This window comes from Dama dama, chromosome 20, assembly GCF_033118175.1.
Source record: "Dama dama isolate Ldn47 chromosome 20, ASM3311817v1, whole genome shotgun sequence".
Taxonomy (NCBI): domain Eukaryota; kingdom Metazoa; phylum Chordata; class Mammalia; order Artiodactyla; family Cervidae; genus Dama; species Dama dama.
The window spans coordinates 36,156,391-36,172,882 of NC_083700.1; the positions used below are offsets into that span (position 1 = coordinate 36,156,391).

Below are 16,492 nucleotides of genomic sequence, written 5' to 3' on the forward strand. Positions count from 1 at the left end.
CTCCCCTCCTCATTTTATGCAAATCAGAAATTATTGACCAAACTGTTAGCAAGAAATAGTTTTACTATGGGATTGAATAATAAAACCCAAACTGTTCTAGCCCAGTCGCTATGTGTGTGGATTCATGTGTGTCCCTCCTGCAATTCTTAGAGAAAAATCTGTGTGGATGTGTCCGTATATGCCTCTGCTCTCGTGGGAAATAGTCGATAGCAAGAATTAAGCAAGATGATGTCATTTTTGTTTGTTTGCTTTTTGTTTTGTTGTTGTTGTTTGGTGGAGGGTGAGTTGAAGGGTCTGAGGCAGGAAATGGATTTCACAGCCTGTCTTCCTTCTGAACAGGATTCCCTTTGATATAGAACCTACTCCTTTATCTTTTTTTAAAAAATCTCAGTTCCTTCATGACCTCATCAAACCTTCTTATCCTTTGATGGGTTATGGAAAGTACTCAAACTAGTTGAACTGCCCCACTGTTCTCAGAGGAGGCTGCCTGCCTAAGCCCCTCAGTATGGAAATTCTGGAACTGCCAATACAACTCACCATGTCTCTAGTTTTCCAGAGTAGAAAGCTGAGAAGCATCCTTCACTCCTTCCTCCCTCCGCCTAATCCATGCTGATCCCCAAGTCTGGTCGGTTGTACTTCGCACAGTCTCTCCGTTGTTCTCCTCACCTTCTTTTACCCTAGTTATGGTGCTCATTACCTCCCTCCCCATCTCCCTATCTGACTTCTTCACTCTCCACATTACCCCCTTTATAACCCCCCCATGGTCCCCAGTTGCCCAAGTAAAGTTCAGCTTACAGAGGACGAGGCTCTTCTCAGATTGGCTCAGCTCTTCTTCTCTGGATCTCCCTCACTCACCTGGACGGGACTCCAGCCTTCACATTGCCAGGCTCTTCACATCTGCCTGCCTTCTCACAGCTTGGTGTCCTCTGTCTGAATACTCATCCGTCTTCTCATTCAATGTGTCGTCCCTGAGGGCAGCAACTGCGTCTGCCTCATCTGCGGCTATATCTCCTGGAACATGGTATTTATTCACCACATACATGTTGACTAAATAAATACACTGCAGATCCAGTTCGGATGTAATATCTTCTGTGAAGCCTTCCCTGACTTCCTTAGTCAGAGTATCGCTTATTCTTTCCTCTGCATCATAGAATTCTGTGTTTCTGTGCTGTTTTCCACATTAGACTATGGGAGAGCCCTTGGATCTTCTGGATCCAGGCATTCTTCTGGATCTTCTGGATCTGGCAGTCAGTAGGTTCTTAGTAAAAATCAGGTAGGTGGGTAGACAGGAGGACAGGTCATCTTGGAATGAGTTTTCTCAGAGCAGAGTTCTCTGTAGCTTCTCTTACCACTAGATTGCTCTCCCTTAAGGCACCTTTCTTTCTTCTGGGTGTCTGACAGTTCCTTTCTGTCAAATGCCTCCTAATAACTCTTCCTGATAAACATAGACAACCTTGTGATTGCCCCTACTTTGAAAAATGCTCCGAGTTGCAGAGTGACATTTATGCTTACAATGTTTTTATTTTTGTACATGTCAATTTATAATGTTCTATCTGCACAGGCCCAAGAGAAATGCTAAGGGCTGGCAGTATTGGAAGAGTGGAATTTCTTTTCCAAGAGGTTAATGCTTCTTTCTAACACAACTTAATTTATTAATCTCAGTTCTTTGACATTAGTTGTTAGTAGAAGCTGTTTATGGAACTCTTGAACGGAAAGGAAAAACTCAAGGAGTAGTGATAGAATGGGTGATAGGTAGAAACGGCTGTTTCTACTTTGACTGAACAGGTTTACTGTCTCACATGAAGAGTTTAGGGACGATACATCAATCAATCACTGTGGAAGCATTCATGGAAGCTTTAAAAATAGAGATTATTTGCCATTGCTGGGAGACTAGCAGAAGAATTGAAAAGGCTTTTATAAATGTCTTGTGGCCTTGGGACCTTTTCTTTAAGCAAAATACAAATAAAACAGATAAAAAAGGAATCCGACTCAAAGGGAACCTGTGGGTATCCTTTGAGTGGCCTTGAAGGAACATGGTTTGAAAACTATTGCACTAGATATTGATGATTATAATCAACAGAAATTAATGCTTTAAAAAGATTATTTATAAATAGTAACTCCTTCCCAACTCCTCTGTCTTCTCCATAGTATATCCTTTCATACAGATGATGAAACTGACACTTTTATTTTTTTTGGCCAAGGCATGTGAGATCTTAATATCCCAATCAGGAAATGAATCTGGGGCCAGGGCGGGGGAAATGCCTGGTCCTAACCACTGGACCACCAGGAAATTCCCATGAGGCCTTGACATATGAACAGTGGGAGGCAGTGAAATAGAGCAGGAAGAGAGGAGGATAGTTAGATAGCATCACCCACTCAGTGGACATGAATTTGAGCAAATTCTGGGAGATCGTAGAGGACAGAGGAACCCGGTATGCTGCAGTCCATGGATCCACAGAGTCGGATACGACTTAACAACTGAACAACAAGAACGATAATAGAGCAGTTAAAATACTCAGAGTGTAAGGTAGCCTGAATTTTAAATCCTGGCTTTGCCCTTGGATGAGCTGTGTCATTCTGGGCAAGTCAAAGAATCTTTTTCTTTCTCAAAATCCTTGTCACTATGACTGACCAAACGACCATGCCTACCTGTTAACACAGTAAATGCTGGGCCTGGGCAAACGAGGGTGATCCATGCAGAGTGATGCAGTAAATGCCCGGTGAGTGTTAGCTCACTACTGTCACTGTTGGATTCTATTGTTTGTCATCGTTCTTATCAGGAGGGACAGAGCTGGAATGTGAGCCTTTCACGCGTTCCACTCTAGTTGATCTGGATTTTCTACTAAAATCCAGTAACCTGTTTTTCACTATTGTGTTTACTGCATGATAGAAATGACATTTATGTCGTACCCTTTGTTTCAGTGAAACCCACGTGGAAGATGAAGAGGGTCTGTATGACTGTGTGTATGGGGAGGATGAAGGTGGCGAGGTGTACGAGGACCTGATGAAGGCGGAGGAAGCTCAGCAGTCGGTAGGACTCTGACCTGGCTAGGATGTTTCTAAGTGACTGAGTATTTTATAAGGAAAGTGATTACCTGAAGGACTAATTAATATAGTAATTATAATTAATACAACATTTATGCTATAATTAACATTATAATAAATACAATAGTTATAATTAGTTGTTTAATTTCTGCTCGAGTCGCCTTTTGTTTTCTTATCTTGCTTTTAACTGTATAACCATGACTTGTTAGTCTGAATTATTTTATTAGGAAAGTGATTATCTGAATGGCTAACTAATATGATAATTATAATTAATAAAATAAAGTAATATTCATGTAATAAGTATATTAATTGCAATTGTAATGAAATGATTGTAATTAATATAATAGTTAAAATTATTTAGGTAACTTCTGCTGGAATCATTTTTTGTTTTCTTTTTTATGTTTGAAAAATGTTAGTCGCTCAGTCGTGTCATACTCTTTGTGACCCCATGGAATGTAGCCTGTCAGGCTCCTCTGTCCATGGAATTCTCCAGGCAGGAATACTGGAGTGAGTAGCCATTCCCTTCTCCAGGGGATCTTCCTGACCTAGCGATTGAATCCAGGTCTCCCACATTGTAGGCAGATGCTTTACCATCAGAGCCATCCCTTTTTATGTATAACCATGACATACTGTTGCATTTGGAGGCATATGAACATGATGTTGGGCTTCCCATGTTATGCTAGTGGTAAAGAACCTGTCTGCCCAAGCAGTAGACACAAGAGATGCGAGTTTAATCCCTGGGTACCTAAGATGCCCTGGAGAAGGGCGTGGCAGCCCACTCCAGCATTGTTGCCTGGAGAATCCCATGGACAGAGGAGCCTGGTGGGCTACAGTCCGTAGAGTTGCAAAGTGTTGGACACAACTGAAGTGCACAAAGTCTGACATTGTGCAGTTCAGAACATCCACAGGGAATCTCTGGTCTAATCCTTTCATTTTGCTAGTAGAAAAATCAAGTCTGAGAGGTAAAGGGCATGCCACCCAGCTAAATAAAGCAGAGTGGCAATAGAGCATAATTTCAGGGAATCATAAAATTATATTGCTATGAAAGGAAATCTCTTACAAAGCAGATAAATCTACTTTAAATTTTTTTTTTCACTTCCCTATGCCTTTCCTTTTTTTTTTTTTTTTCCCTTTTCCTTTATTTATTTATTTATTTTTTCAGTGGGTTTTGTCATACATTGATATGAATCAGCCATAGATTTACATGTATTCCCCATCCCGATCCCCCCTCCCACCTCCCTGTCCACCCGATTCCTCTGGGTCTTCCCAGTGCACCAGGCCCGAGCACTTGTCTCATGCATCCCACCTGGGCTGGTGATCTGTTTCACCATAGATAATATACATGCTGTTCTTTAGAAACATCCCACCCTCACCTTCTCCCACAGAGTTCAAAAGTCTGTGATGTGGCATAAAATATATGTTAAAGAATATTTCTTCCTATTTGTTAGGAGTTGATAGAAGGTATTTTTCTTTCTTTTGTTTCATTATAGGTCTCCTAGCATTTTTTTGCTATTTTTTAAACCTAGTTTCAGATATTACCATAGTCAATATGAGCCCACAAAACGATCTGCATGAAAATATGTAAAGCATTCAGAATTACTTTCAATGATTTTCTCACCTGTAATTTGAAATAGAAAAGAAAAAAGTCAGTTGCTTAAACTTCTATTAACATAGTCTTTTTTTACACAAAAGCCTTTCTTCATGAGCTAGGTGTAGTTTAGGTTTCTTCAGTACTTTGATGAATATGCTCAGCTCTTTTTGACCTCTTTCATTTAATAAAAGGCTGGCAAGTTGTCTGATGCCCAGGTAGGGAGCAGCAGCTTCTGTGGGATGAAAACAGATTGGCTGGCCTGTGTTTGGTAAATGTCATAAATGTGTGCTTTAACTTGCTGCACCAGCTGATTGGACACCTGTGGCAGCATTTTCAGTGTTTTAGGTGACAAATTATTGTCTGTGCCCCCTTAAACTATCAGCTGCTTTGGGTACCAGCAGATTCTTCACTGTCTTTCCCAAGGACTGTCTTCACTGAGCTGATGATGTGGGCTGTCTATGTGGCCCAGGGTGAACAGTGATGATGACAGAATGCATGGGGCACTTCTAGTGCACTCCTCAGGGTATTAAGCACGCCACATGGGTTATCTCATTTACAGATCCTTGAGCTGGGTACTGTAATTTTGTTTTATAGATAAGAAAATTGAGACAGAGAAATTAGGTAACTTCTTCACAATGACAAGCTAAATGACAGTAAAACTGGTCCTTGAACCCAATTCTATCTGGTCCCCAAACCTTTGGTCTTCTTTCCATGTTCTTCTGCCTGTAGTCTTAAACACTTAGTAAAAACCAAACATCAAGATGTTAACTCTTGAAAAAATATTTAAGATTTTTTTACTTATCAAATATCCTTTTATGATTTTTTGCAGTTATTTCTATAGCACTTGTATGCTGTACATTAAGAAAATGGTATTAGACCATTCATAATGTTTCCAGATTGAATTACATTTATAATAAAATAGATGCTTCAGTTTAAAGAGAGTATACTCATAGTATATTTTTAATTATCTCAAACCTTTGCATTTACATTGTTCACATTTTTTTAAAAAGCAAAGTGTGTTAGTCATTCAGTCATGTCCAACTTTTTGTGACACCATGCAGCCCATCAGGCTCCTCTGTCCATGTAATTTTCCAGGCAAGAATACTGGAGTGGGTTGCCATGCCCTGCCTCCAGGGTACTGACCCAGAGATTGAAGCTGGGTCTCCTGCATTGCAGGCAGGTTCTTGACCATCTGAGCCACCAGGGAAGCCCTTTAAAAGCAAAGATCCTTCACAGATGCAGTTCAGTGTATCTTTAAGTTATTTGTGTTATTAGAATGGAAGCCTGGGAATTCCCTGGTGGTCCAGTGGTTTGAACTCCATGCTTCCACTGCAGGGTGCACGGGTTCCATCCATGATCAGAGAATTAAGATCCCACAAGCTATGCAGCATGGCCAAAACAAAACAAAAGAATAGAAACAAACAAAAAAGAAATCATGGTGTTAGAATGGAATGCTTAAAAATGAAATAATTTTTATTTCTATCTTCTACTGAAGAGATTAATATATGAATTTGATTAAATAATTTTAATTTGAAAATTCTAATTGTAGAAATGTCCAGAAAATGATATACGAAGTTGCTGCCTAGCAGAAATTAAGCAGACAGAAGAAAAATATACAGAAACCCTGGAGTCAATAGAAAAAGTAAGTCATTAGGTATTCTCGATTTTCACACACAGTAAGTCACCTACATATGAACCTTCATGTTGTGAACTTTCAAAGATGTGAATGTATGTGACAGTCCCTATATGCCAGCTATTGTACTGTACTTTTTGAGGTACTGTACTATAAGATTAAAAATATTTTTTGTTTTTTTTTATGTGTATATTATTTGTGTGAAAGGTATTATAAACCTGTTACAGTAAAGTACTATGTAGTTGATTGTGTTAAGTGGGTACCTAGACTAACTGTTGAACTTGAATGTACTCATGCGCCTTCAGAATGGAACTCATTTGTATGTCAGGGACTTGCTGTACTGCTAGGCTCAATGTTTCTGCAGTGTCTGTGTATTCTGATATTCAGTATAATTTTGGATTTAAAGATCTCAAAGCAGATTTATTCATCCCACAATCCTACAATGATTTATTGATTTCTTAGTGTCTGAATGGCCCTAATTTAGGGACTGAGGGTATACCCATCAACACAACTAAACTTGATAGTTCTCCTGACTCTCATGGGAGGGCTTATAATCTAAGCAAGTAAGTATGTCAGGTGGTGATAAGTCCTCTGAAGAAAAATAAGGCAGAGGAAGGGGATAGTGAGTGATGGGGGAAGCTGGTGTTATCTTATGTAGAGTGATAACGGAAAGCCTCTATGGTCAGGTCGTATTTAAGCAGACAGCTGAGTGAATTGAGGAGTGAGCCATGTGGATATCCCAGAGCGGACGATCCCTGGGAGAAGGGCCCTCACGTGGGACAGTGTTCAGTGCGCTTCAAGGAACAGAGCAGGCCGGGAGGCTGAGGCAGACTGTGTGCAGGGGAGCAGTGAAATGGGAAGCCTGGGGAGCCCCCGAGGCACAGGGGGCATATGGGAACACCTGGCTCAAAGCTGAAGTGTTGTGAATAGCAAAAGTAATGGGATCTGATGTAAGTTTTTAACAGCTCATTCTGACTCTTGTCAGGCAAGGGTGGAAATGGGGGAAAGTATTAGAAGAACACTGCAGTAATAAACTTGACAGAAAGTGATAGTATTGGTAAAGGTGGTAGAGAGTAGTCAGATTCTGAATAAGCTTTGAAAGTAGAGCCTAGTAGATTTGATGATGAATTAGGTAAAGGATGTGTGGACAAGAGCAATCAAGAACACTAGGTTTTTATGACAATGGTGACTGAGATGGGAAAGGATGGGTGTGTGATCATGAGTCGGCTGGGACCTGCTAAATTTGCAATACCTATTAGCTTCCATCGGGATGTGTTGAGGAGGAAGTTAGATATATGTGTCTGACATTTGGTGGAAAAGTTGAATTGATGTATAAATTGGGCCTTTATCATTATGCAATGGTGTTTAAGGCCTTGGCACTAGAGGAAACCACCAAGGGAATAAATGCTGATAGAGAAGAGGTTTAAGATCTCTTCTGGTGACTTCCACATTTGGAGGCTAGGAGAATGAGAATCAGCTGACAGTTTTTCAAGTTTAAAAAAATAGATGAAGGTGTCAAAGAGTTAAGACAATGAGAGGGTAAATGTACTGGGATTATATAGTGTGAAAGTTCAGTTGAGTTCTGTGATTATTTTTTGAACTAGCTATCAATATAGCTTCTGTTTAACAGAAGCACACAATATATGGAAAGCTAGATTTAACCGGGTTTTCATTTTTCCAGAAAAAAAGAAGAGAGAGTAAGGGTATTTGCAGGGCAGTGATTCTGATGATGACTAGTGGAATGTACACTGGGTAAGAAGGGAACTGAGGATATGAGGGACTGTGGGATGATGAGGGGATGGGCAGACCCAGTAGGTTGGAGAAGTCTTTGGAGGAAGAGCTGTAAAGGTAGGAGGGTAGAGGTCAGAGAGTTGCTTGCTTCAAATTAATTCTCTGGAGCATATGCAGTGGTTGGTAATGACAGGGTCTTGGGCTATGATCACAAGAGGAGCTCAGCTAGAATGGGGCACAGATTGTTGGAGTTCAAGGAACCAAGAGGCCAGGCTATTGGAAGGATCATCTACATAGTTACTGAAATGGTCAAAAAGAAAGATGGGGTAGTAATGGACCAGAGATATGATAGGCCAGGAACTAGATTTCTCAAGGAATGAAAGGGAGTGATCCCTAAATTGCATAAGCAGATTATTTATCTCAGAGATCTAGAATCTCCACAAAGCATGTGAGGGATAGTTTATTAGTCCTCAAATATATCTCCAAAATGTTGCCAATTCAGCCAATGGCATTCTCTCTCTTTTTTTTTCTTTTCTTAATTTTAGAAGCATTTATAGGCCAAATCTTTTATTTCATATTTTAAATATATTAACCTGTATTTATGTCTTACATCTCTGTTCAAGTATTGAATCTTTATGACAGAGAAAATAGTTTCTGCTTTTTTCTTGGTATTCATAAAACTGATTAATTTTCAATAAATATTTATTGTTCCTTGATGAAAAACTGTCATATGGATTAGAATAAGTTGTGATTAATTATTACCCCTCTCTTCTCTCCTGGTAGTATTTCATGGCACCATTGAAGAGATTTCTGACAGCAGCAGAATTTGATTCAGTATTCATCAACATTCCTGTAAGTAAAAATCGCTAGTAAAAATTGAGCTACACTTCTATAAAATCTTTATTTACTTAGTGGTTCTCTACTTGAACATTATATTCTCTAAGAAATTTAAGCCAATTTTCTGCCTCCTGAGTTCTTATAGTCTTATTTTCTGGAAATAACTGCCATGTCATATTGTCAACCAAAAATCAATCAAAATGTATGCTGAACACAAATGGATAAGACTCATGTACTTAATTGTTTGTCATGACAAGGTAGCCCCAGTTAATCCCTGGTGTTACAGTCTCTTTGTCTCATGGGAGTTCCCTTCTGCCCCACTCCTTGCTGTCTTGTTCTCCAGCCCCATCTTGTTCTCGACCCCATCTTACAGACACTGTCCTGGCTTCATCCCTCTCTTCCACTTACTGCCATTACTGCAGTTCCCTGTTCTCTGCTTTTTGGTGTTTTTTGCTTTTGGTTATAACATAATAAACTTCCATTTCTGAAATACACTGTTTCCTTCTGATAAAACTATCTATTTTAATGATAAGATGTGAAGAACTTTTCTTCACATTTATACAGTCATTACAAATTTCAGGGTACCTTATAATCCTAAAAGAATATTTACTAAGAAGCCTAGAAGCAAGCCAAGTGCAATACTGTGTACAGTCTTGCTAGGCAAGATTCAACTTCTTAGTCCTCTGGAATTGGCCTCGGTTTTAACATATAGTTTTTATATACAATATATAAGCTTTGATGTACAGGCCTGCTTATGTCACCTGTGAGGTCTCTAATATTATGATTCCTTTATATTTAGTGCTGCTGTGCACGAATTGATGACCTGTGGCATGTTGTCCTTGTTCCCTGATTATGGCCAAATGAAGACATTCTTATTGATTTGTAACAGAAGGAAGAAAAAGCTCACAATTATCAAATGAATGTTTAGCATAAAATAAGCCACACAGGAGATTCCTTAAAAATCTGGAAATAGAACTGCCATATGACCCAGCAATCCCACTGCTGGGCATACACACCGAGGAAACCAGAATTGAAAGAGACACATGTACCCCAGTGTTCATCGCAGCACTGTTTATAATAGCCAGGACATGGAAGCAACCTAGAGGCCCATCAACAGACAAATGGATAAGAAAGCTGTGGTACATATACACAATGGAATGTTACTTAGCCATTAAAAAGAATACATTTGAATCAGTTCTAATGAAGTGGATGAAACTGGAGCCTATTATACAGGGTGAAGTAAGCCAGAAAGAAAATCACCAATACAGTATACTAACACATATATATGGAATTTAGAAAGATGGTAACGATAATCCTATATGTGAGACAGCAAAAGAGACACAGATGTATAGAACAGTCTTTTGGACTCTGTGGGAGAAGGCGAGGGTGGGATGATTTGAGAGAACAGCATTGAAACATGTATATTATCATATGTGAAACAGATCGCCAGTCCAGATTCGATTCATGAGACAGGGTGCTCAGGGCTGGTGCACTGGGGTGACCCTGAGGGATGGGATGGGGAGGGAGGTGGGAGGGGGGTTCAGGATGGGAACACATGTATACCCATAGTTGATTCATGTCAACGTATGGCAAAACCACTACAATATTGTAAAGTAATTAGCTTCCAATTAAAATAAATAAATTAAAAATACAAAGAAAACAGATAACCAACAAGGACCTACTATATAGCACAGATAACTATATTCAATATTTTGGGATAATCCGTAAGGGAAAAGAATCTGAAAAAGAATATGTGTGTGTGTGTGTGTGTGTGTGTGTGTGTGTGTAACTGAATCACTGCACTGTATACCTAAAACTAACACAACATTGTGAATCAACTATTCTTCAATAAAAAACAAATTAAAAAAAAAACAAGCCACACATTCTAGGAAGATAAGTATCAAACCAGTTATATATGGTCACCGTAACTTAGGACCTGTTTGACAGTCCTAACTCTAATGGCTTTTCCATGCTCCTCAAAAAAGTGATAGAGAAAAAAAAAAATGATAGAGGAAAAAAATAGTGATAGGGCTAACATATTTGTATTTTACTTACACCTGCCGAGGACAGGTAAGCCCTGCAGTCCATGTATGCTGCAAGGTACAGGGGAAGAGGTAGAAGGAGAATTGACACTTTGACTTGAGTCTCGTCGTTTCCCAGCTGTGGTATATGTTTTACCGTCTGACTGAAAATGACTTGCTTATCAGGAAAAATGTGAAATCCTTGAGTTTTGAGTTGCCCTATTAAATGGCCTACTACAATTTATTTGCTGCTTATTTATGCCATTAGTTGTCTGGTTTCAAGTAATTTAGTCTGATGATTGTTAGCGTAGCTCCAGGACACCACTAATGGACCCAAGTACAAATCTACATGTTCATGTCCCAAGGACATGAATCATTACTTTATCCAGTCAATAAAACATTATGCATTTGGGTAGTTTTATTTAAAAATTTAAAGTGATTATAAAATGAAAATGAACTGTACATATTTTTGTACAAGGAATAAATTACCCTTTAATAACTAGTGAGATAATTACTCTTTCCACAGGATACTGACATTTTGAGTCAGATCTGAAATGGCTATTTCCATGTACATGGCCTCTCTCCCTCCCTTCCCCTTTCCTCTTCTCCTCCCCTCCTTTCCTTTCCCCTTCCCCTTCTCTTTTCTTTCTCTTCTCTTCTTCCCCTTCCCTTTCTTCCCCTCCTCCTCTTTCTCTTTTTTACTGATGGGAGCAGGTTTATATATTGAGGGCATTCAGCATATCCTTGAATGGCAAGTCTGGCAACAATAGGGATGCTGAGCTCCAGGTGATGGGTTTTTTGTTGTTGTTGTTGTTCTGATTCTCTTGCCATTTTTTCTTTTCTAAGGAACTTGTGAAAGTTCATCGGAACCTAATGCAAGAGATTCATGATTCCATTGTGAATAAAAATGACCAGAACTTGTATCAAGTTTTCATTAACTACAAGGAAAGGTAACTTTTGGGTTTTAAACTTCGTGGCTATTAGTTTGTAATTACAGTGAGGGTTAGTATTAAAATTTCTCATAAATAGCTGTAAATACGGTTCATTAAGATACTACCTGGGAAGTAATTAGAACATGGGACGGTTAATCTCAGGATGGTGGTGAGCTCTCTCTCTATATATATATACCAGGAAAAAAGAAAAAAAAAGAGTTCAAGTTTTGCTCTGAAAACCAGAAAAGTGTAGGTTCTTGTACAGACCTATCACTCTTGAGTCCTATACATAGACTTCAGGAGGTCATCTTAACTCTCCGAGCCTCCTTTTCTTTGTCTGTAAATGTTAGGGGTACATTAGTTGGTACTTACTGCTTTTTCCAACTCTAATAGCTTATAATTCTCTATTTTGGAGGATTAGATTGACAGGCAAAGTCAATTTCTCTTTCAGAGTTTGAAAAAAATCTTCTGAACCTTTCACATGAATTAGAAGTACCAAGGAATTTTGCTTAAAATATAGCACTCTCTTTTTAAATCAAGCCCTATAGTTCATAGTACCCAGAAGTGCCTAATTAATTGCTTTGCGTCAACATTAGATAAATATTAATGTAGTAGTATTTTTTCCACCAGAGAGCTACAAGAAACAATAAATTAACCAGACTCTGCAAAAATTAGTGTCACTCCAGAGATACCCTTCCTGAAGTAGACTCAGACCCCATGCAGTATGAATGATCTCTTATCCAGCACGGCTCAGGCCTCTCATTCCCACTTTTCAGATAATGTATTTTTCTTAATTAAAAAGTGGGAAGGAATAGGAAGTTTATTAATGAGTGGAGTTGTAACTAGTGATTACAGTGAAATTGTAATAGAAAATAAAACTGTTCCTGAGTGAGTATAAACAGTGTAAAAGTTGATCTTTAATAGAAACTTGAACAGAAATTTTCATTTTATTTTTGATGTATATATGTACTCCAACAATGTGTGTGTGTGCATGCCAAGTGTCCGACTCTTTGCAACCCCATGGACTGTAGCCTTCCAGGCTCCTCTGTCCATGGAATTCTCCAGACAGGAATACCGGGGTGGATCCCCATTTGCTACTCCAGGAGATCTTCCTGACCAGGGATAGAACCTGAGTCTCTTGTATCTCCTGCATTGGCAGGCGGTTTCTTTACCACTAGCACCACCTGGGAAGCCCACTCCAACAGTATTAACAGTCATTAAGTTTGATTGTAAAATCTGCCTGCTATAAAAATGTATATGGAATCAATTCCGTTCAAATTTGGAAATTAAAAATAGTCATTTTTAACCATAAATATGAGTGACCCTAATTCTGGGACTGTAAGTATGCATGTGTTCAGTTGCTAAGTTGTGTCTGACTCTTTGTGACCCCATGGACTTAGCCCGCAGGCTCATCTGTCCATAGGATTTTCCAGGTAAGAATACTGTAAGTGTGGTGTGTGTTCAAAGAAACGAGAAAACTGAGGTTCTGAGTAATCTGTCCAGGGTTACCTAGAAAGTAAGAAGTGCAGGATGAGTGAGATTTGCTTTGGTTATATCTAACTGTGGATTTAAGTAGATGGATTTCCTCTTCTACTTTAATCTTGCCTTTTTGTCCTCAGCTTTCTTTCTCTTTTCCTTTCAGGTTGGTTATTTACGGGCAGTACTGCAGTGGAGTGGAGTCGGCCATCTCTAGTTTGGACTACATTTCTAAGACAAAAGAAGATGTCAAACTGAAATTAGAGGTGCCTGTTTATTTTTTGTTTGTATGTGTCATAGAGTAATATAAATTAAAACAATATATTTATTCTCATGATCAATGCAACTGTTAATTTCCATGAATTCTAAGTGTGATTTCATAAAATATTAGATAGCCCTCTAAAATAATAATGTGGCAGTAATAATAACAGTAGTAAAATAGAAGATTTATGGCCTTTTTACATGGATTATCTCATTAGGCCCTCATGACTTTGTCAAATATATACAATTAATTTTCTTATTTTATGGATAAGAAAGCCAAGGTTCAGAGAGAATTATGAGTAATTTACCCAGGGAAGTAAAAGGTACAGGATGAGTAAGATATATATGAGATAATCTATATATAGATTTAAATTGTTTATTACAAATATAAGATATTTAGGGGCAGATGTATAAAAAAGGCATGGATATTGCCCATGAGAAGTAAGACAAGATATAAACACATATGATGAGATTAAGTAGTAAGCACTGTTTGCCAGGGCTCCATGAATAAGACTGAGTAATTACTTCAGTATGGTTAGACTATAGAAGATTTATCTAAAGAGGTGGCATTTGAGTTAGGTCACTAAAGAATGGGTTAGGTCTTGATAGATGAGATTCCTTGTAGGGAATTCTGTAAGAACTGGTATGTCTTGACCAGAAGAGTCAGGAAAGGTTGAGAAATGGCAAGTAGATTAGTATGAGCAAAGCACCTGGTAACAATGGAAAATAAGTCTGGAAACTGTTGTCATTTTTTTTTTTTTTGTACATCTTTTTTTCCCCCATAAGAAGACTTTGCACTTTCAAAAAACTTTTGAAAAATGATAATTTGTGTGTTATATGAATTGTCATTTCAGATACATTATCCATATGTTTGGATCTTCTTAAGGTTCAGGCAGCGATGTATAATCCACTCCTAGGTGACGGTGGGTGGCTTGGTTGGCCTTCTCATACCCTCCTTGCTGCTGATTGTTGGGTTTCACACAAGGTCAGGTGATAAACAAGGAAAAATAGGTAGAGGATTTTCAGATAGAGCCCCTTCACTGTCGAGCATATCTGGTCTGATTTCCTAACTCATAATTCCCACAAAGGGGAACTGTTGGTGAGAAAGTTTTCACATCAACAGGCTACCAAGTAACTGTACTAATTTTATATCATAGATCCTTCTTTCTTACCTCTTACAATCCCTTGATGATGTGGATCTTGTGTCTGGAGATGATTTGAGTCACCACTGAATGACATCCTTACCACCTTATTTGCTGAAAGGGCTTCTGCTCCTCTTTAGAGAACCGAGCCTCCCAAGTTCAAAACTGTAGGACATCTTGAGTCAAAATAAAATATGACTCAAGTTAAAACTTTACAGCTTACACAGTGATTACCTAATAAAGCTACCAGTAAGGCAGTATTTTTAAAATAAAGATACATAATTCTCATTCAAGAGAAGAGTCAGCAAGTGGTCAATCAAATCTTCATTATATTCTCAACATTATTTTTGAATGTTACTCCCCCTTCTTTTCAGAGTCACTGTCAAAATTCTGCTCAATAAGCACACCTTCAATCTCTATAGAGTTATAGTTTCTGTAGTCATTGTAAATCTTAGGGAAAGAGAGACCCTCAGACTGAGTTTGAAGGCTGAGTGTGAGGTGATGCTGGTTGTCTGTTCTCCAGCTGAAATGTCCCTATTTCTAACCATGGGCCTGATTTGGAAATATTTAATCAAATACTTACTATAAGCCTTCAAAACATAGTCTTTGCTAAAACTGTCTTCTTCAAGTCCCAGCATGAGAGAGAGAAAGCTGCCTTATAGTTGGTTTCTTCCTGCCTCCCTCATGTCTTCTGTTTTGTGGTTATTTTTATTCTTGACGATTTCTGCTTTTTTTTTCACCCTTATTGTAGAACCACAGTAACATGGGGTAAAGGGTAATGGAGTCCCTTTACCTTGCTCTAAAAGGTGGCTTACCACTATTCCAATTTCTATTCAATTAGGGTTAAGAGTTGAGGCTAAGCATTTGACTGGATGTTGTGGAAGAATCATTTCTACCCTTTATTTACTTTGAATACTAATAAGCATTTTACCTTTAGGAGATCTCAGCCCCCCGACTGTAGTTAATGCCAGCAGTGTTAGATTCTTTACTTCTTGAGCCTATAACTTAGAACTTGAATTAATTTTACCCCAAAAGTTTTAAACTGATTTCCATACATAAAGTGAGTTTTAAATGTGTAACATTTTTGTTCTTAATATTGTGTTATGATGGCATAACATAACACGTGTAAGATACAACCTCAGTTTCCGAGGAACTTAAAATGCACCTGGCAAAATGAGACCCATTCATTACAATAATATTAGCAGTTTGACCGCCTAGTTGAGACCCATGATCCAGAACTTGCTACAAGCTATGGAAGCAAGAAATCAGTTGAAATAGTTATCCATCCTGTGAACCGCAGCAATTTACAAGACATAAGCTAACATGTCAGGATGTGTCCCCAGTTCTTGCCTGAGAGCTCTAGTCAAACACTCACTAACTCAATATGGTCATTGGAGCTAATGGTATTTGTTTCTATAGTCCTGATAATATATCTTCCATGTTCTGGAAAAGCTAAGTATGGGCAAAATGGAAATAGGAGAGTATTTTCTTGAATACAACTCCTTCCATGAACTGGAAAATTCCTTGGTCTTGGTTATGTAATTGTCTGAGGATTTTGGATTTACTAGGTTGCTCACAAATAAAAATATTTTTATGGCACCTTGTTTTGTTTTGTTTTGTTTTGTTTTTTTGAATGAACTCATGAATATGTGAGCAACAGTAAAATCAGAAAATCAACCCATTCAAGGTCATACAGCCAAGAGTTCCCAAACTTGATTTAAATTCAGGCTTTGACACTACAAATTCAAAGTACTCTCCTCAAAGTTGTAGTTAACATCAAAAGAGTGAACCAGTTAATACTACTTTTCAGTAAACTTTTAAGA

The 16,492-nt window shown here is 38.4% G+C and overlaps 1 protein-coding gene across 2 annotated transcripts in view; it reads left to right on the top strand.

Moving 5' to 3' along the window:
* VAV3 (vav guanine nucleotide exchange factor 3) overlaps positions 1 to 16,492 on the top strand; it is a 414,579-nt gene that overhangs the window by 193,229 nt on the left and 204,858 nt on the right. For both annotated transcript variants that reach the window (XM_061121261.1, XM_061121262.1), the window contains exons 5-9: positions 2,923 to 3,031; positions 6,186 to 6,278; positions 8,784 to 8,852; positions 11,705 to 11,808; positions 13,433 to 13,532. In XM_061121261.1, the coding sequence (XP_060977244.1) occupies positions 2,923 to 3,031; positions 6,186 to 6,278; positions 8,784 to 8,852; positions 11,705 to 11,808; positions 13,433 to 13,532 (475 nt within the window). The remainder of the gene's footprint in view (positions 1 to 2,922; positions 3,032 to 6,185; positions 6,279 to 8,783; positions 8,853 to 11,704; positions 11,809 to 13,432; positions 13,533 to 16,492) is intronic.